Source organism: Cotesia typhae, unplaced genomic scaffold, assembly GCF_013202065.1.
Source record: "Cotesia typhae breed Kobodo isofemale line unplaced genomic scaffold, CoteBio_Ctyphae contig_20, whole genome shotgun sequence".
NCBI classification, from domain to species: Eukaryota; Metazoa; Arthropoda; class Insecta; order Hymenoptera; family Braconidae; genus Cotesia; species Cotesia typhae.
The window spans coordinates 2,416,154-2,437,876 of record NW_027423725.1 but is presented as its reverse complement, the minus strand read 5'-3'; the positions used below and the strand labels follow the sequence as shown (position 1 = coordinate 2,437,876).

General features: G+C 32.3%; 3 protein-coding genes across 3 annotated transcripts in view; 2 read left to right on the top strand and 1 right to left on the bottom strand.

Annotated features, from left to right (window-relative positions):
* The window catches only part of LOC141538177 (uncharacterized), a 123,005-nt gene that overhangs the window by 93,523 nt on the left and 7,759 nt on the right, over positions 1–21,723 (bottom strand). The gene's annotated exons all lie outside the window — the stretch shown is intronic.
* On the top strand, positions 2,483–2,968 carry LOC141538266 (protein FAM200B-like). Its single transcript, XM_074259644.1, has one exon. It carries the CDS (start codon positions 2,483–2,485, stop codon positions 2,966–2,968), a length of 486 nt encoding a protein of 161 aa, XP_074115745.1.
* On the top strand, positions 3,141–4,276 carry LOC141538265 (protein FAM200C-like). The gene is made up of 2 exons (XM_074259642.1): positions 3,141–3,488; positions 3,545–4,276. The coding sequence occupies exons 1-2, from the start codon at positions 3,141–3,143 to the stop codon at positions 4,274–4,276; spliced, it is 1,080 nt and encodes a 359-aa protein (XP_074115743.1).

Sequence of the window (21,723 nt, the reverse complement as noted above, 5' to 3'; positions counted from 1 at the left end):
CTACTCAGCGAGAAGTTCTACACAGTAAAAAATTTTGCGTCAATGCGTTAAAAAATTTTGTGTTAAATATTTAACACTTTTTTGTGTTAATTTTACATAATAAATGTTAAATTTAAACATAAAAGTGTTAAATATTTAGCCCAAAAATTTTTAACACATAATTTTTTACTATGTAGGGTTGGCCTGCACAGTCAACCAATTTCCAGATTCTTTTTGTCAACAATGTATTTGAGCTTTTTAATTAGCATAAAATTTGAAGTTATGTTATGTCTCAACAAAGTTACATAAGTATTATTAACATCAGTCTACTAAGAACATTGAAAATCCATGAACTTCCCTTAGTTGCCCAAATTTACCCCACACAAGTGCGCACACTTACCCCGTACTGCAGTAATGTGGGCATTTTGAATCATTCGGATTAAACCGATTTTTTTTTCCTGAAGTATTAAGGTTTCAGATTTTATTTCGGATATATTTTTATTTTCCTTTAATACATCGTTTAATTTTGATACTAGTTTGAATGCTTAAGCGCGCGAACTTCTTCCCTTGACTTTATATAAGCTCATTTGTAACTGCAACATATTTTTCTGTAATCTCATCTTTTGTTATTTCAACGGAATGATTTTTATGGTTTTAGAAATTACATTTCTACAAAATCTAGTAAAACCATGAATAAGTCCATTTCCAAGCTTCCAATGAATCTGTCTGGAAGGTTAAAAATCAGAGGACATCATTCGGTTTTATGACTCCCAGCATCCCTAAATTCATCCTAAAAAAGGATCTAAAAGTGAGCAGGTAATAAAAATCTTAACGTTATTTTAATATTTTAAGAGTAATGTAACTGACCAGTGAGATTTGCAGTTTACTCAGTGTGGCATCGGGCCATCTCAGATGTTATATACGAGTGGAGAAGAGAATCCTCCAGCAAGGTAGAAAGAATGAATCACAGAAGCACTGGGGAGTGGATTTATCGCATCCGTCGGAACATAAACGACAGAGATAGAGTGAGAATGAAAAACCCGGGACGTGTGTGACACAGCGAGATAAAAAATAAAGTAAAATCCCGGAGAAACTTAAAATATAGACGATAAAAATATAGAACAAAGACATAAACAAAACATAAAATGGAATGATGAAAAACAATTTATATATAGGAGAATAAAAGCCAGATGCTGACGTATGTCGTATTTGATAAGACGAGGACCAACAAAAGTCACCATTTCTCACGATCGGAGGTGCATCTACAAACCTCGAGGAGGATTGAAAGCGTTCGAGATCTAGAGGAAAATAGTGAGTAGTCGGTGAGTGGATTGCGGTAAAATCACGGTTGGATGCCTTAAAGAGCAATTCGTTTGAAAGCGACCTTTCGATTCACTAAAATCTTAACATCGGTTCACTTCTCCGGAGAATGAGATGGTGATGATCTCGAGGACACACACCGGATGCTGATGGCGTTTAACACTTTTATTTCATATCAATCTCGATCTCTATTTCTTCTCTCAGACTCAAACTCATTTTATTCTGTATTTTTATTTAAATTTTTAATCATTTCTTGCCGATGAGAAGAGATGAGAGAGCGCTCATAGATTTTCATTTAGAGGGAATAAATATTATAAAAGTGAATGAGAAATTCCCGTGGGTTGTGCACTGTACAGGCCGAGAAATTGTCTGGGGGACACTGACGCTCGTCGACATTCCATTTCCTTTCAATTCTCAATTCGATAATCCCCAAATGCGATAATATAGTTTTTTTAACTTAATCTTACTCTATTTCAGAGAAAAAAAAACTTCATTGGTAATTTTAATTTCTATTTTTCATCACTCTGAATAATAACTTTAAATTGATATTTTCGTTATTGATTTATTTCATTTTTATTGCAGACTAAAAGAGCGTACTACAGTGGTAACTATTAAATTAAATTATTTTTAGGTCTCTTGTTGTGAGTCGTGGCTCGTGCCTATGATGTCTATCTGTGGAAATTGGCGCAATGTTGTAGATCAGTGTTTTTCAACCTTTTTCATGATGCGACCCCCCTGGTTTAAAAAAATATTTTGCGACCCCCTTGACCTTCGGTTTTTTATCATGTATGTATGTGTATGTTACTGTATTACCAATATTCATTCCATACGACGTATTTATGGTCTCCATGATTAGGATTAGTTATACTTATCGGATATAAAAACACATTATTTTACAATTACATACATCGGATACGTCGTCGTACGGTACGTAGGTACGACCAATGCCGATGCCTGCCGCCCGGCGACGGCGAGTGTGGTGTGGTGTGGTCGCTAGCTTGCGAGTTATTGAGAGTGAACGAGCGAGCGGAACACAACGAGCAATGCGGGGGAGGGGTGCGGGACGAAGCGAAGTGATACTCACTCAGTTCACGTTCGACAATCAATTATTTAACGACCGTTAGACATTGTTTTTAACTTGTTGTAATAATTACGCATTTGTAGTGTTTTATCATAGTTTAAAATGGATAAATTCTTGAAAAGATCAACAGAACCGTCAACTTCTGGTGATACTAGTGGTAGTAAAATAAAGAAAAAACGTCTTTATGACGACAATTGTTTGAAATTCGGGTTTACTGTGATTGACAATAAACCGCAGTGCGTTATTTGCTTTGAAGCTTTATCAAGAGAAAGCATGAAGCCATCGAAGTTAACACGCCACCTTCACACAAAACATCCAAATGAAAAAAATAAGCCCGTGGAATTTTTTGAGAGAAAATTGCAAGCTCTTCAACATCAAAAATCTGGTATAGTACAAATGTCCAACCTAAATGAGAAAGCGTTGCTTGCTAGTTATCGAGTAGCTTTTCGTGTGGCTAAAGCAGGAAAACCTCACACTATTGCCGAAAATTTGATTTTACCAGCTATATTAGATATTGCAGATATTATGTTTGGTAAACAAGAGGTTGAAAAAGCGATATGGCCACTGACGTTCGTGATCAAGTCATAGAAAAATTAAGGAAAGTACTTTTGTATCTTTGCAATTTGACGAATCCACGGACATTGCGGGTTGTGCGCAGTTTGTAGCTTTTGTGCGTTTTGAATCCAGCGATAAATTAATAGAAGAAATACTATTTTGCAGAGCCCTTCCCACAAATACTACAGGTCAGTGTTTGCATAACATGTTCCTTGAAGCTACGCAAGATATGCATATCGATTGGGCAAATAAATGCATTGCTATTTGCAGCGACGGAGCAAAAGCGATGACTGGTGCGAAGAGTGGATTTATTGCTAGGCTGAAAGAACAGATGCCAAACGCTTGTTGGGTGCATTGCTTTCTCCACCGCCAAGCTCTTGCGGCCAAAGCCTGCCCACAGGAATACAACCAAGTTCTAAATATTATTATTAAGATTGTAAATTCTATTAAAGGAAAAGCGTTGCAGACACGATTGTTTCGGATTATTTGTGAAGATATGGGGCACTCCACCAAAATTTACTTTACCATACAGAGGTTAGGTGGTTGTCAAAAGGTAAAGTTCTGGCCAGAGTTATGGAACTTCGTGCTGAACTTTTAATATATTTACAGCAGGCCAAGTCACAATACTCTGAATTCATTTGCGACCCTGACTTTCTTTTGAAATTAGCTTTTCTATCTGACTTATTTGAGCATTTAAATGTCTTGAATAAAAGTCTTCAAGGGCGAAATGAAAATGTCATCACTGCAAAAGACAAAATAAATGGCTTTACAAAAAAAATTGACTTGTGGTCGTCGTCTTTGAACCAAAATAACTTTGATGCTTTTTCGTCGACACAATCTTTTACTGAAGAAGTCGGTTGTGAGGTGAACATCAAGGCATATATACCTGGTATGAAAATGGTGTTAGATAATTTGAAAGAAGAATTGTGTCATTACTTCTCAGAGCAAGAGATATCGGAGACCACTGGGCAGAGGTGGATCTTAAATCCATTTTTGAATGCAGCGATAAATGAGGCTAATTTACCAAATAAGCTCAAAGAGAATCTCTTAGAAATATCTGCGGATGGGATGTTACACCTGGAATTCAAGTCTTCTAATTTGGATACCTTTTGGTTAAGGAGAAAAACAGAATATCCGGAATTGACAACTGAGGCTTTGAAGTGTTTAATTCCATTTGCCACCTCGTACTTATGCGAGTTGACATTTTCATCGATGGCCCAGATAAAAAGTAAGCAAAGAAATCGTTTAAATTTGGAAAACGATTTAATTCTATGTGTCGCAAAAATGGATCCACGATGGGATAAATTAATTAATAAAAAACAAGCTCAACCTTCGCATTAACGCGCGTCATAAGATTTTTTTTTGTTTGTAACATATTAAAATGTTTATGAGTAATTATCCTTTTGTTAACATTCTCTTACTTAATAAATAAATATTAATTGTCTTTATTGTTTTTTTTTTCTATGGGGGAGGCCTATGTTCAGCAGTGGACGTCCTTGGCTGATTGATTGTTTTTTTACTAAAGTACCCAGTTTTTTCGACCTCTGGCGACCCCCCTACAGAAGCTTCGCGACCCCCCAGGGGGTCGCGACCCACAGGTTGAAAAACACTGTTGTAGATAATTGAATTGCGCAATGATCTTACTCCTTACCGCAATTTTTGGGAATGCAAACGTCAGTAGAACCGTTCGATTTCGTCCGTTAGAGAACATTAAACTTTAGGATTTTTTTAAGAAGCAGTTTTACTTCATCACTTTTAAATAACTTTTAAATTTTTTCTCTGAAGGACAATTGTACACTGATAGAAAGATTTAGTTCCATTTAATAAGATTTTGTAATAGTTACTGAATCATTCATTACATCTCCTTTAATTCCACCAAATAAATATTTAGTAGTGTCTAATAAATAATTTATTGGTACTCAACAAATCGTTTATTGGTATTGAAGAAATTTAATTTTAACATGACTAAATTAATCTGTTGTCCTAATAAAATCATTTTGTTAAAACAGTAAAATAATTTTATTGTCGTTACTTTTTTCATCGTGCTGTAACAAAGTTATTTTATTGCTGTTACAAAGTGATTTTGTTCCATAACAAAAAGATTTTGTTGCCAAAAATAGTTGCAAAATTCTGAGAGGCTTTTCTCCAAAATCATAAGGCTTTGTTTATATTAATATAATCTGTTTAGAATAAAAAAATAATTTGTTAAATTGTAACAAATAATATTGATGAGTAAAAAATATTTTCTTCTCCCAAATAAATGACTAAAAATTTTGTCACTAAATTAGTTTAGTACTCCGTACTAAAACTTTTTATCAGTGTACTGAAATAAAAACTAAGGTACCGGCGGGTAATAAGGCCTAGCTAAGGGAGATTTTGAAAAAAATCGAAAATATTGCATTTAATTATTTCAATGTATCATTAATTATTAAATTAATACATTAGCCATAAAATATAATAGAGTAATGGTAATTTTCACCATAAACAAACACAAAATTGAATTTTTTCAAAAAATTTTATAATTACAATTACAAAATAACTTGATTGATTCAAATTATAAAATAACCTTCTTTGTATTCTCAAGCAATTAAGGAATTTATAATTAAATCGAGTAAGCAAAGTAGTCACGGTACAATTACCGCTAGTTTGACAAAACTTGACGATTAATAACCCGTAGGGCTGATTAAAACAGTAGTTATCTCAATATTGCATAAAATAATGAAACATAAAAATAAAAGAATTATACTTTACATTGAATCCCGGCGATATTAAACTCTTATCTGCATTTCCAATAGCTTACTTTTATTATTCACCCGACAGTGATATTTTCATACTAAATATTATCATATTCTACGAAGCTATACAGATATATTTATATTTATATTTAATTTAATTTAAAAGCCTCGCCTATCGTACTCAAATGTTTTTTCATTTTACCGTAAAACCCCGACAAGCCGCAGTGATATCAACCATTGTTTATTTTCGATCGTCGTGGACTACCTTTTTTTTCTCGCTGCAATTATTGAATAAAAATTAATGCCACCTGATATTTTGAACCGCAACAAAACGAACGCCAAATATCTGCCGCTTCACGGATGGCTTTGACGCTTTCATTTAATATACAATATACGATATACATATCGCATCCATCGATCAAATTACTTTTTTTTCTGCTATGAATTTTATTTCGTAGAAAATTTTTCTAATTTTAAATAAAAAATAAATTGTACTCTTGTCTTATAAAGTAAAACGATAAGTAAAAATTCTTTTCTGACGGATTAGATAAAAGGAACTAAAAATTCGCGTCTTGAATACGAGTGTTGCATGAAAAATTGAATAAATAATGAATAAATTGATCCCGGTACCTCATGGTTGACAGTCTTTTACGCTACTCACTGGCCTATATCACGTTCTTTCAAGATCAATGTTTATTCCACTTATATAAATTCACTATAGGAATCCATACTTTTAATGCTACTGCATTTAATGCAGAAGCATTAAATGGCGCTATTATAAGAAATTGAAAATAAAAATCGTAAAATTTTTGTCCATTTTTAATGAAAAAAATTAGGAAAACGGTTGACCCTGACGGCCATCCCTGCAACTTCCCACTACTTTCGTAATTAAGCGCTCGATATTGCATTTATTATGTTTTTGAGCTCTTCGAGCTCAAAAATCTAATTTTCGTGTAGTTTTGAGCTGTCCGAGCTCAAAAGTTTGATAGGAGTTTAATAAATCACTATTTTTGGAATTTTCAAATCACAATAACTTTTGAATGGATCAACCGATTTTCACGCGGTTGGCAGCATTCGACGCAGTTTTATCATCCTCATAAGTTATTTTCAGGTTTTAATTGATCGAACCGAAAATTTCAGAGTAACCCCGAAAAAACACTTTTTTCGGTTTTCTTTCGTTCACGATAACTCACGAACGAATCATCCGATTTTGACCGGACTGGCGGCGATAGACGCAGTTTTTTGATATTAAAAGCTGATTAGTTTTTGGAATTGATCGGTAAAGCCGTTTAAAAGTTATTCTAAAAAAACCACTTTTCAAAAAAAATTTTTTTTGTAGTTTTTCTACAATTTCTCAAAATCTACTGGTCCGAATCGGTTCAAATTTTCAGAAAATTTAAGTTTGGTCAAGCCCTTTCGAATGGCACCAACCGCGATGAAATCGGTCAAGCCGTTCAAAAGTTATAAAAGGGTTACATACACACATACATACACACGCAGATACATACAAACATACGGACATCATCGCGGGAATAATCAGGGAAGCTTCCTAGGGCCTCAAAACGTCAAGATCTGATGAGAACTCGATTTTCGAAAAACGGGGTGAAACCAATAACTTCCCGATTTTTGAAAATTTTCAATTTTCTTAGCGGGAAGTTAAAAATCTAAAATTAAAAAAAAAATTATTTGCTCAAATTTTCAAAACATTTTTTCAATCACAAAGAACAATTTCACTTCAAAAGGGCGAAAAAAAGTCGTCTTTTAAAACGAATCTCTCGAATGGCATATCAAAAAGTTTCCTCAGTAAAGTTTTTTTTTGCTTTGTATTTTCTGATATTCATAAACTCTAATTGTTCTACAAGTGCAGGATGAATATAATCACGATAAGAAAAATTATAAAAATTGTTTGATCTTGACAAGTAGAGAGTAACGTACGCCTTATAATGCATAAAAAAGCTTTATGAGGTGTGCAATGAGTTGCAGATTCATTATATTACACATAAAGATTTACTAAATTTTTTTTCACACATCTTATCATGAAATCTAATTTTCTGGTACATTATGTGTATACTATATACTATTGACAGCAAAAAGCATAAAAAGTAAAAAAAAAGCTTTATTCAAATCTTTCCACATGCCATGAAATCAGCCGATTTATTTTCTTCTTTATTTTTTTATAAAAAAAAACTAAAGTAACATAGATGTCGAGTTCACTTTTTCGCAGGCATTTCCATCTCATTCACGTTCACTTATCCAATCTCTTTTTCTCGAGGGCATATTCTCCTTGGTATACACATTGAAAGGCGTTGAAAAGTAGTATAAACTTGTGTGGTCGCGGCTTAAGTATCTTCGTCCTTAAAAAGAACTCATCGAAGGTTCTTTGGAACTTTCTTTGTAAACTTTTCCATTCAATATATATCTAATACATTCAGTGCGAAAAAAATGTACTATTCGCATACTCTGTACACAGTCTTAAAGTTAAACTCTTTAAAAAAATTTTTCGCATGATAAAAGACCACAAATTTATTTTCAATAGTTTGTATGCCACTGAAGTAAAGCCACCGGCAAAGCGGTTTCTTTTGAAACTAATATTCTATAGTATAGTCTATTTTATAAAGAGTGTATATACTACATCGCAAATCATTTTATTCAAACCCACTGCCCTCTTATTCAACCGTTAAATTTCTTTTAAGAAATCCCAAGTACACAAGAAAAATTTAATATTCTAGAAAAATTTTTTATCTATTTGCTATTTATTAACTTTTAACTTTCTTATTACTTTTTTTCTTGGTGGTTTATGGTCTGCAATTTCTATCCTGATGCTAGAAGGAAATTATTACCTTCAACGGGAAATTCTCTAGAACAAACTGAATTGACCTGAGAAAATGAGGTTATGATTATCTAAATAAGATTTTCTTATCAATTTCAAGCAACGCTAACAAATCGCTACTTCATCCAGATGTTTCTCTAATATTTCATCAGTTGTGTGAAATAAGTAGTGATTTTTAGCGAAGAAATTGTAGAAATTTAGTAAAAAAGTACTGACTTGTAAAACCAGATTAAATTTTACAGTGAGTTATTGAATTTGAACGCAAATTTTTTTTTTAAATGCTCTAAATTTTACGCTTAGTTACCCGAGTTGAAATTTAATTAGTACATTCAACGTATCGAACGTTAAAATCGTCATTTGAACGTAATGGACGTTAAAAACGTTTGTTGAATATACCCACCCTGGTGAAAATTTTTCGGACTTCTCTCTCAAAAATTCTGAAGAAGTCTTTTAGAATTTAAGACAAGTCTTTTTCTCCTGCCTAAGCCGAAAATTCAAATTCCTTCCGCTTGCAGCCGGAATAAAGCAGTAGTTTCTATCCTCGGAATGAATGAACGCGCACGCGCAATAGTGCTTACATCGGCTCTCACGCATTGTACGTTCTCTCTCTAACACATAATTTCTCCGTCAGCACTTGATGTTGCGTCATTAGTGCAATATATTAGTGCATTATAATTATAATAAAAATAATGTAATTTAGTGATTTGATTTTAAATAAAAAAAAATTCGTAAAACATGAGTTCTACAGATAGTCCCTACTCAAGTGACACTAACGACGAGGCTGGTAGAGATATCGAGGGAGAAGCCCAAGATATAACCAATAAATTGCACTAAATAATATTAGAGTGATATGTCCGAACAAAAACAGTTCCACTGTAAAAAATCACGCCAAGTACACGTTCACAACTCTTGATTTACAAAAATGCCAAGGAGAAATTATCATTTTACAAAAAGATGTAAAATAAAAAAAAACAGACCAAGTAGCCGTTATGATCATTCATAATTGAAAAAATTTTGTGATAAATTTAACAAATAAAAACAATTGTTTAGACGTACTTGGCGTGCGTCATTGAGTACCCAAAATTTTTTTAGATGAATCGTGATAACGTGATAATACCCCTCAGGTAACTCATTGATGTCAAATATCAGTAGTTCAATAATCACCTTATCTCCTGTTCTTTCCCTCTTCACAGCATTACTGCATGTCTGATAGAAGTTTGATTAAACATCGTTTTTAATGTACAACTTTTAATAATTTTCCAATGAATGAACTGATTTTCAAGTGGCTGGCAGCATTCAACGCCGTTTTTTAAGGCCCGTAAAGAATTTTTAAGTTCGCATTGATCGAACGTTAAAATTTAGGAGTACTTCCGAAAAAAACACTTTTTTCGGTTTTCTTTCGTTCACGATATCTTTTGAACGAATTAACCGATTTTGACTGGTCAAGCGGCAATTGACGTGATTTTTCAAGATCAAGAGCTGATTAGTTTTTGGAGATAATCGACTGAGCCGCTTAAAAGTTATTCCAAAAAAGCAACTTGAAAACAAAAATTTTTCTGAAATTTTTTCACGGTTTTTTTGAGATATCTTGAAATTCATCTATCGGAATCGGTCAAAATTGTATTCAAAATCCAAGTTCGTTCATGTTTTTTCAAATGGGCCAACCACGATGAAATCGGTAAAGTCGTTCATAAGTTATGAGAGGTTTACACACACACACACACACACACACACACACACACACACACACACACACACACACACACACACACACACACACACACACACACACACACACACACACACACACACACACACACACACACACACACACAGTGACACCCTCGTGGGGATACTCATGTAAGTTTTCTGTGACCTTCAAAAAATTTTCAATTTTCTTAGCGAGAAGTTAAAAATATACTGGTGGCAAGAAAAATGATTACTGAATTAATTATAAAAACTGCTTAGTAAATTAATGATCAAATTTCGTGATAAAATCCTGTTTTTTTTTTTAATTTATAGTAGAAATAAATCATACTTTAAAATAGGGCTCCGGTGTTTCTTGAACATTTATTAATGCTATATTTTCTAATGAAGTCAATTTAATTAACAGTTCATTCAATTAATAATTTTTTTCTTGATCTGAACGAAATGCTCGGAAGCTATTTAGTTGTACAAATATCAATCTTATCCGTGAAATAATGAAAACAAGCATGAATTTCAATTGTTATCGATTCATATGGTTGCATCAAAATGATCATCAGTAGGGTTAATGACTTGGTGAGGAAGGGCTGAAAGAATTATCCGTAAAATCGCTTTTCATATCAGTTCTCTGGCTCAGTTGTCATAAATGAAAAAATGTTGGGTACTCAATGACGCACGCCAAGTACGTCTAAAAAATTGTTTTTATTTGTTAAATTTATCACAAAATTTTTCAATTATGAAAGATCATAACGGCTACTTGGTCTGTTTTTTTTTATTTTACATCTTTTTGTAAAATGATAATTTCTCCTTGGCATTTTTGTAAATCAAGAGTTATGAACGTGTACTTGGCGTAATTTTTACAGTGGAACTGTTTTTGTTCGGATTTTACATCTTTTTGTGAAAATTTCTCCTTTTGATGTGATGAGCACTCGATTTTCGAAACACGAGGTAAAACCAATGACTTCACGATTTTTGAAAATCTTTGATTTTCTTAACGGATAGTTAAAAAAATCATCAAAGTAAATTTAAGATTTTTTTTAGAAATTATATTTACATTAAAATTTTTTCTTAATTACAATTTCCGCCGTTTAGAAATACAGAAATTACATATTTCATAAAAAACGTTGCATTTGTTCTTTCGTTTTTTACATTCTCACAGAGTATTTAAAATTTGTCCCTTGTAGAGACTGAAAAAAATGGATTTATCAACCATATACATAGGCAGGCTTAGTAGAGGGTTATATTCATAATTTACTAACAAATAGTTGTTACATACATAATATCTCGCATTTTTTGTTACAGTCACATCTTTTACGCTCTTATTCTCGTTGTACTTCACTGTAAAGAGAGAATGATAATAATTACATCAAAGAAAAAAAACAGAAGTCGAGAAAAAAATTACTTACTGATCATCATATTATTCACCATGTAATAAGTCACCGTACAATATTTTGCAAGCTTTTCGTGCTTGGTATATATAATCTATACTCGATATCATTAATGGTAGCCAGTAATTGTTGCGCATGATAATTTCCATCGTTTGTTAACTGCGGCAATTTTTCATAATTCATTGTCTTAATCATATTATTATTCAAATTAACACTCGAGAAATCAATAGCCTTATCAGCAAACGAAACAAAATAATGTGATTTAAAATCTATAGTAAATTTTGATTTGTACCTGGAAACACTTAAATGACTTACTGTACGTAATTTTGGTCGACTTATAACGATACAAGTCATACAAATAGTGTATGTACATCGGTATTAACAAATAATAATTATTATTTTAGTATAGCATCCTTCCCCTTCAAGAAATAAGGTTATAATTATTATAAATATAATAATAAAATTTTGATTGAAATTTTAAAAATTGAATTTTCGCGCGCTATTTGGAATAAAAATGAATAATTTTCTTAATAACTAATAATTTAGCATCCGTTTCTAAACAGGAAGAATTATAATTGCTATTATTATTATTACAATGATAATAATAAAATTTCATATGAATTTTTAACTTTAAAATTTCCCGCGTTTTTTGAAATTATAACTACAATAATTTATATTAGTCGTCGCGATGTGTTTACTCAAAATTCCTTCGACTGAGGGCCGGATGTTAGATTAATTAAATAATAATCTTCATAACTATAACAATAATAATAATAATAATAATAATAATAAGAAGAAGAAGAAATGGGCCCGAAAGGATTTACGAGATTTCGACATCAAAACCCGTAAGATCATTAATATGAATCGGAGCATGCACCCCAATTCATCAGTCGCCAGATTATACCTCTCCCGGTCCATCGGTGGGAGAGGTTTGCAGAGTTTGGAGCGGCTTCACGACCGTTTGGTCCTGGGTTTAACACACGAAGTTGTCAATTTCACTACAGACGAGGATGACTTTCTTATGCAAATTGTACATAAACATGAAAATGCCCATAAGGGGTCATTCTTGTATAAGGCAGCAATATATGCGGCAAGACCCCTTGGTCTTGGAGAAATAAACGCTCTTATGGAACTCCGAAAGGAGGAATTTAAGAGCGTCATCAGGAACGCCGAGGAAAAACTACTCCTTGGCGAACTGATGGACAAGTCCAGGCACAGCGTGTTCTTTAAACACGTGCGTGATCATGGCTTGTCCATCCAGCTGACGTTTTCCTTCTTAAAGTCAGCGGGCCTGATGTCCGAGACTGAAGGGTTCATATTTGCCTGCCAAGATGGTGTCATTAACACTCTTGAGTACCGTAGCAAGGTGCTCCAGGTGCATCTTCCGGACACGTCCTGTAGGAGGTGTAGACAACATCCGGAGACGCTTATGCACCTTTTGTCGGCATGTCCAGTGCTGGCGAGAGGTGCATATATCCAGCGTCACAATGCTGCCCTGAGAGTACTGTACTACTATCTTCGTCATTGCTACGGTATTGACGTGACACCAGTGCTGCCTTATTTGCCAGGAGATATTCCCCAGGTTGTTGAGAATGACAGTTGCAAAATATATTGGAACATGCCATTTGCAACAACCCGGCGGATAGATCACAACAAACCTGATATTGTGCTCTTCGACAAGGCCACTCGTGACATTTATGTCATTGAGTTCTCGGCCCCGGCTGAATACAACATCTCAGCCAAAGAAGAGCACAAAAGACAAATATATCAGGATCTCCTGTTTGAAATTGGCAAACTTTACCCAGGTTACCGTGTCAAGCTTGTCGTCCTGATTGTTGGCGTCCTAGGAGGGATGAAACAGTCTTTTGTATCCTCACTTGCCAAAGTTCCAGCTTGCTCATCAAAAGCTGAGTTCTTGGCAGTTAGGATGCAGAAGGCTGTTTTACTTGGTTCTCTCCGTCTCTTAAGGGAAATGACTTTGGCCTGCTGTGATCACTAACCGCCTTGTTGTGCAGAGTGGTCCAGCAGTAACGGATGGAGCTCAGGCTGGGCCCTCGGAGAATCGGACTCCGGGGATAACCCCCCTGAGCATTTAATAGCAAAATAATAATAATAATAATAATAATAATAATAATAATTGTTGCGGAATCATTCAAACCTTCCCGCAACAAACTGGTAGCACCGAGGCGCCGCTACATAAGCGCCCTCGGATGTCCTACCTCAACTCAACTGGCTCACCGGCAAGCAGCCATACTCCTCATAACACGTGCTAATTGTACAGTGTACACACGCATTTACCGTGACCGGTGCATTCCTTTGTGTATTAAAAAATCATCAAGCTCATCCACTCAACTTCACTGAAGCCAATTACAGCATCGCTACTCATCTTTATTCACCAGCAATCATTGGCAACTCAGGTACAATTAAGTATTTATTATAAATCATCTGAGATCACTTTATCACAATCTATACTCTCATGCTCCCTCTCTCTCTTACTCATTGTCACATGGCTACCCATGTGTCGCTCTCTCTCATACACATGTATAGCAGTCACCTACACTTTCTACCTTAGCAACGATGCAATATTACAATTGCTGATTGATATTCGTCATCCTGCGGCAAAATAAAATGTCGCATTGCAGATGTTGCTTGGTGGTGACTGGGGGTGACTGCTACTGGCTCTTGGGCCTATCGGCCATTCTGTGTTCAACAACCTGGGCTCCATCTCGCATCCCGAGACCCACGTAATCAATTAAGCTCATTATTGTTAAGGCTCATTCGCTCACACTGTGAAAGTTAATTATATTGTTAATTGAATAATAATCCAGTGACTCCAAATTATACAGCTCACCCAACTAAACATTACTCATATTTATCGCTCATAATTGCTAGTGTTAATTATATTGTAAACTAATTAACAGTTCAATTGAAGATCAAATTTCTACAACTCATGCTTAGTCTAATTAATATGCATTAATTAATACAACTCAATTAAACTCAACAACGCGTACTCATGAATTAATGTAATAATTCAAGATCATAATAAGTGTTCAAAGTGCTCAATACTTGTGAACTACTCAAACTCTGTACAACCAAAACTACGCCTGTGATTAATTTTAGAATAAATACTATTATAACCACGAATGTGTCTCCATCCTTTAACACCTAGTCCCGGCAAATAAATATTTAATGTTAAGACAATTGTCTTACAATAATAATAATAATATCTCTATAACAATAATTATGATAAAGACAGAAATATATAAGTATTAAAAAAAATAAAATAATAAAAAGTTTTCTAAAATAAAGTTGTGTTAATTATTTTACAAATACATGTAAAGAAATAGTCAATGAATTTAAATTCAAAATAACAGCTTAATTTTTCAAACATGCCAGGTGCATCTAGAAGCAATACAGCTTACAGCTGGGCATATATTAGGATTATGTATGAGTACAATAAATTTGAATTAATTTTAATATAATATTTAAAATGAATTCAAATTCGCGCCTTTCTGGCACATAGTGACACCTGCTGGATACATTTAGAAGTATTCCAGTTCAAAGCTGAGAAAGTAATGAAAACAATTAACACTATACATTTACATCAAATATCTACAACAAATATTCATTATTATAACAACTTTAAATAATGATAACAATAATATTAATAATAACAATAAAAAGAATCATGAAAATCAAACGTTAAATAGAATAAAATTACAATTTTAAATAGACTAGATTTGAATTAACCGCCTATTTTAACAAACTTTCAATGAGAATGGAACAACTCTGATACTATACAGTAATATACTATTCTAACAAAATGAAATGTACCAACTTGAAAATAAAAAATCTGGAGCAGAGTAACTATCCGGAGAGGATCTCAGGCGTCAAATGGAAACGGACTAACTCTCATACTCGAAGTGGTATACTATTCGCAGAAAATTGAACAGTACCAACTTCGAAATAAAAAATTCGACCGAAATTAGTAAAATCTCTCGTAGTATCGAAAAACGGGGGAGCGAAAATTTTATAAATTAAGATAACGCTAAAAAATGAAAAAAACTATATAATTATTGCTGTTTTATAGAAAGAACTAATAATTAAACTATTCAAAGCGCGTGACAAGTGTTGACATGTATATAGTAATAAAATAAATCAAGTTAAAAATAGAGTGAGGTTATGTTGACATCTGACTCGAGAATAGAGGCACTGTAGCTTTACGCCTACACGTTCACACACATTTTATGTGTGTTGTTGAACGTGTACTTGGCTTGAGGCACGACAGTGCCTCCGGATTATAAGAGTAATATAATGCTATAACTGTGATATGATAATGTTATAGTTTGAAAATTTCAAAAATTATCATATTGTACCAAAAAAAGATTGATTTACATAAAATATGTTAAATCACCAAGTCACTAGAATTATTCTTATATTAAAATTATCATCTGATGTTATTATTAAGATTATCCATAATTATTATGAAATGAATACTTATAATTACTATTAATATTTATCAATATGAATATTTGAAGTTATAACACAAAATTAATTCTTTTAATATCTTTACTTAAATAATAATTTTAAATTATTAATAATAAAAATTTTAAATTGTCACTAAAATTATTCTTATATTAAAATTATCATCTAATATTATCATTAAGATTATCCATAATTATTATTAAATAAATGCTTATAATTACTATTAATATTTATCAATATGATTATTTAAAGTTATAATAAAAATTATTCTGTTATTTTCATAACACTAATTATTCTTTTTTAATATCTTTACTTAAATAATAATTTTAAATTGTATTTTTTCTTGACTGGGCCCCCCTCCCCAACCCCCCGCTGGGGCTTCGCCCCTGGACCCCTTCCATGATTACCTACGATGCTATTGCATTAAAAGATTCGCGAATTTTCGGCTTGGCAGGAGAAAAAATAGTATGTGTGACACGGGACGAAAGTACTACATCTTCACCCGCGTGTTTGCCACCCTCGCCTTCGGCTCGGGTGACAATCACACACGCGGGACAGAATGTAGTACTTTCGTCCCTTGTGGCACAATATACTATTTTTAGAGTTTTTCAGAGAAAAGTCCGAAAAATTTTTAAAAGTTCAACGTATTGTGAATGTGAAGAGAACCAATAATGGGTGAAAATAGTTGTATTAAAACTACTCAAATAACTACACATTTTTAATTTTCTTAACGGGAAGTTAAAAATTTTAATTTTTTTATTTGCAATAATCGAGGGATACAAAATGTTATAAAATTGTATAAAAAGTTATCATTTTATATACAGATTTATGAGGCCATTTTTGGTATAAAATCGTATGAATGACATTTCATAAAATTCTACTTAATTTTGGTAATCATTCCGAAGGTAAAAAATTTCGATAAAGCATTTCCGTCAAAAAAAAAAAAAAATGGTAAATTTAAGCTAAGAAATGTAAAATCTCCTTAAGAGAACTAAAAAAATTTTTTTTTTGTTTATTTACGTTTCAGGCATGTGTAGTTATTTGAGTAGTTTTGATATTACTTATTTTCACACATTATTGGTTTCTTTCACATTCATAATTCCGGATAAAATCGTAAGTGATAATTTTATTAAGAACTACAGTAACAATTAAAAAAAAAAAAAAAAAACAACTGTATCTAGAACTGATAAGAATTTCACTCTACCTGTTTCTAGCTTAAAATCAGTAAAAATTCCATTAAAAATCCTCAATTTTCTCCGGAATTTTTCACGATTCCCTTAAAATATTGTAATTGATACTGAATGGACAAAATTGTTTCCCATTTTTGCAAATCTATCTAGAAAACTGTGAATTTTCATCAATTGCTGGATAAAATCGATAGGACGTTTACTCTGCTTAGAAATTCCTACAGAAGTCCGCAGTCTTCTCCGCGATTCTTCCGAATTCACGTAAAAAATATTAATAACCCAAAAAGAAAAAAAAAATCCACTTTGCGTGTAATCCGGAAGAACTCTGGCAAAATTTTAAAGAGTCTGCTCCGGAATTCCTTCGGAATTCTCTAAGGATCATTGATAAATTATAGAATGAACTACAATTCGTCATTCCATACAAAAAACTATATCGAGCCCTATCTACAAAAATCCAGTTGAAATTTCGCACACGAAATAGTTTCGAGTAAATTAAAAATATTATATTTATATTTATTGTTTACCCAATTGTTACTATAATGTTTAATGGAATTATCACTAAAGATTTCATCCGGAATTTATGGAAAATTCTTTTGGAATTCAGATTTGTATCAATATATAAATTCCTCAGTATTTCCGGCAGATCACCGGAGGAATTCCATAACTTTTTTACACGATGTTGTCATAACAGAACTTATTTAGCAATAAAATAGTTTTTGTTAAACCAACAAAACTATTTTTTCTCCTTTTAAAACAATTTTGTTGATTTAATAAACTAATTTTTTTAACTCTAATAAACTGTTTTGTTAACTAACTAAAAAGTTACGCTACAAAATAACAAAACTATTTCAATGATATAACATGAAAGTTACTTATTATGACTTATGTTTTGTTATCTCTATGCTAACATTATAATTCATAACCACAACTTGTCTCGGATGTCACAACAAAAATTTTTTTCAGTGCACAAAAAACTAAGTTAATAAAATCCCACATCTAAGGTACCGGCGGGTAATAAGACCTAGCTAAGGGAGATTTAAAAAAAAATCGAAAATATTGCATTTAATTGTTGCAATGTATCATTAATTTTTCCCAACGATTTTTCAAAGTGGCAACTTTCTGGCCGCTGCGCTAAACAAAGTTACCACATTCCGGCTACATCGAGCAGAAAAATAGTATACACACCTTGGCCAGTAAATAAGAAAGCCTCAGATCACATGTTTGTTAACTTCGGCTTCGCCTCGGCCAACAATGGCATGTGATCTGAAACTTTTCTTATTTTACTGGCCTAGGTCTGTAATATACTATTTCGACAATTTTACGTATTTTTTTGAAAATTTTCAGAATAATTCTTCAATTTTACGACAATTTTACTGCAATTTTTAACGTTTATTAAATGATTTAAAAAAAAAAAATTTATTTTCGCACAGCTGTAAATTTGTCTAGAAATTGATGAATAAAACATTTATTGACCATTTTTGGGACAATTTTGGAACAATTTTCGGACATTTTTAAAATATTTTTAGGACATTTTTTAAATATTTTGAGGACAATTTTAAACGATTTTCAAATGATTTTAAGACAATTGTTTTTTACACGGTTGTAGATAAATTCTAAAAATATTTTAAGAATGTCTCAAAAATATCCTAAAAATGTCCCAAAATTGTCCTAAAAATTTTCATTCATTAATGTTACGATAAATTCATGCAATACCGTGCAATAATAAATTGTCTCTCTTTAAATCATTTTAAAAACGTTAAAAATTGTTCTGGAAATATTTTAAAAATTTCCCAAAATTGTTCCGAACATGTCTCAAAAATGTTCTAAAATTGTTCCAAAGTTGTCCCAAAAATGTTCTAAATTTGTTCCAAAAAAGTCCCAAAAATGTCCTAAAAATTTTCAGCTATTAATCTTATGATAAATCTATAACCGTGCAAAAATAAATTGTCTTTCTTAAAATCATTTGAAAAACGTTTAAAGTTGTCTTAAAAATGTTCTAAAATAGTTCTAAAAATATTTTTGAAATGTCCCAAAATTGTCCTAAAATTGTCCCAAAATTGTACTTAAACTGTCCCCAAAATGGTAAATAAATGTTTTATCCATCAATTTCTAGACGAATCTACAGCTGTGCAAAAATAAATTATTTTTTCTTAAATAATTTAATAAACGTTTAAAATTATAGTAAAATTGTCATAAAATTGAAGTATTCCGAAAATTTTTAAAAATATACGTAAAATTAACGACAAATTACTTAAATGCACCATTTTAAAATTTCTGGTTATTTCTAAGATGTCCCAAATTGTGTCACGTTTGTATGTCCCAAGATTGGGACTTTTTTGGGACAATTTTTTTTGCACGGGTGATTATTCCGTTATTTTATACTTTATAATTATTTATCTTCGAAAATAAAAAATACTGAAAAAAAAAAAAAAAAACGTTTAAATAGCATTTCTATCATTTAGGCCTTATTACTCGCGGGTGCCTTATATTTAAAAAGAATTTAATACCAAGAACATTATATCCTAATGAGATGTATCTCAAATAACAAAATAGTGAAACCTCTCATTTCGATAAAATTACCCGCATTAAACTATTCCAGCGGATTGCATTACACACTACTTGGATTATCGTATGTACTCTGCTGTAATCCACAGCAATAAGCGGATGAGTATCCGCATTACAACATTGTATTTCCAGCTGGTTGGAATTCGAAGTTCTCATATCGCATAGTTCCTGAGTGTCGATCACCTTTGCAACTTTCATCTAACTCCAAATTCATCCAGAAATACCTTCCTCTGTATCACTGTTTGTTTTAGCGTTCCGAATAATCTCAAAATTCAACATTTAATCATCAATTATTAGTACTGCAATGCTGTATATCTATCCATAGTACAATGCATTAGTTATGTCTCTCAGCTCAGAACGACAAATATCTGTTTTTATTATTGTTATAATTACCGAATAACCAACAAAACAACCATTCCAGACAGTAAAAAGATAAATATATAGTGTAACTTAAACAGAAATAGTTGTAGAACGTGGCGAGGTATGAAGTTGCCTGTACTGTACTGAGCAAAGTCCGACCACAAACTTCCTTAGTATCTCACTCGACATCTACAGTGTGATACCCTCGAGCAACGAACTCACGACACTTGGAAAATTATTATTGCCCTGAGTACAAGACTCACTAACAAAAATCTAACAATCCTTAACCTTAAACATTGTACTTTTATGCCTTTGAACTTTATGCACTATGCAGTCAAGTTACTGCCGCTGTTAAATAGGATTTATTTTAATTTCTCTTATCTATGGTATCACATTTCATTTTAGTAGACTGTTAGCTATCAATCACTCGCTTTACTAATCTTAATTAAGGTAAAATTTGTTTGTTTTCAAATCGAACGATTTTTCAAATTTATTTCAACATTTTTACCCGCGATTACCCGTGTAAAGAAAATCGTCTTGAAATTGTCGTTTGTTTAAGATCTTAAACGTGACAAACCAAGACTATTTTAAGACTATTTTCAGACGCCAAAAAAAAATTCTGAGAGCTAATTTTTGAAATTTGGTTCTCGAATTTGAGATGAAAATTAATTTTTAAACGATTTTACGACTTTTTAACCGCTATATTTTTGAGTACGCTCTTTTTAAATTGAATTTGGAATTGTTGAAAACTTATTATCAGACAATTTGAAGACTTTTTTAAGATGCTCCATTTTAATGTTCTGGGGCTCTGTCAGTGTTAGCTCCATTTTAAAACAGTCTCGAAAAATTTTTGCATGCCTTAAGCGCAAGGTATGCTCTACTCTCGAGTAAAAATCATGATTTCGATTAAAACGTGATTTTCATAATTTAAACAAAAAAAAATTATGTATAAAAAGCATATTGAGACAAATAATAATAACTACAGAACACGTTAAAAAATTTTTTGTATCGATTACATAAGATTTCTTAGAAAAAATTCGTTTTTCTGACGAATTAAATGAATAAGAGCGTGGTATTTACAGGAGCACTGGGCTTGGCAACACCACAACTTTATCAAAATTCATTTTCATGATTTTATTTTTTTTTGTTTGATTCATTAGGAAATTTGCCAAAACCCTTGTAAAAATTGCGGGTCAAAATAAGTCCGTTTCAATACAGTTAATTTCTTTCGACTGTCAGTTCGGCGACTTTTCCTGCGATTTCGGCAGCCATATGTATTATTTATCATAAAATAGGATTGAAATAACTATAAACAAGCAGAAACTATACATACATGATGATATAATAACGAACTGTTTTATCATCTTTTATTAGGTCGACCTATAGAGGAGATAACACAACTCACGGAAAAATTCAAACAAAAAAACGAATAAAAAAAAGTATAGAAGTCTTTATGAAAAAGTTAACAAATCGTAATGTAAACATTCAATCTAAATAATTTATGTATGACATGAGCACTTAAGGCATGCTCATT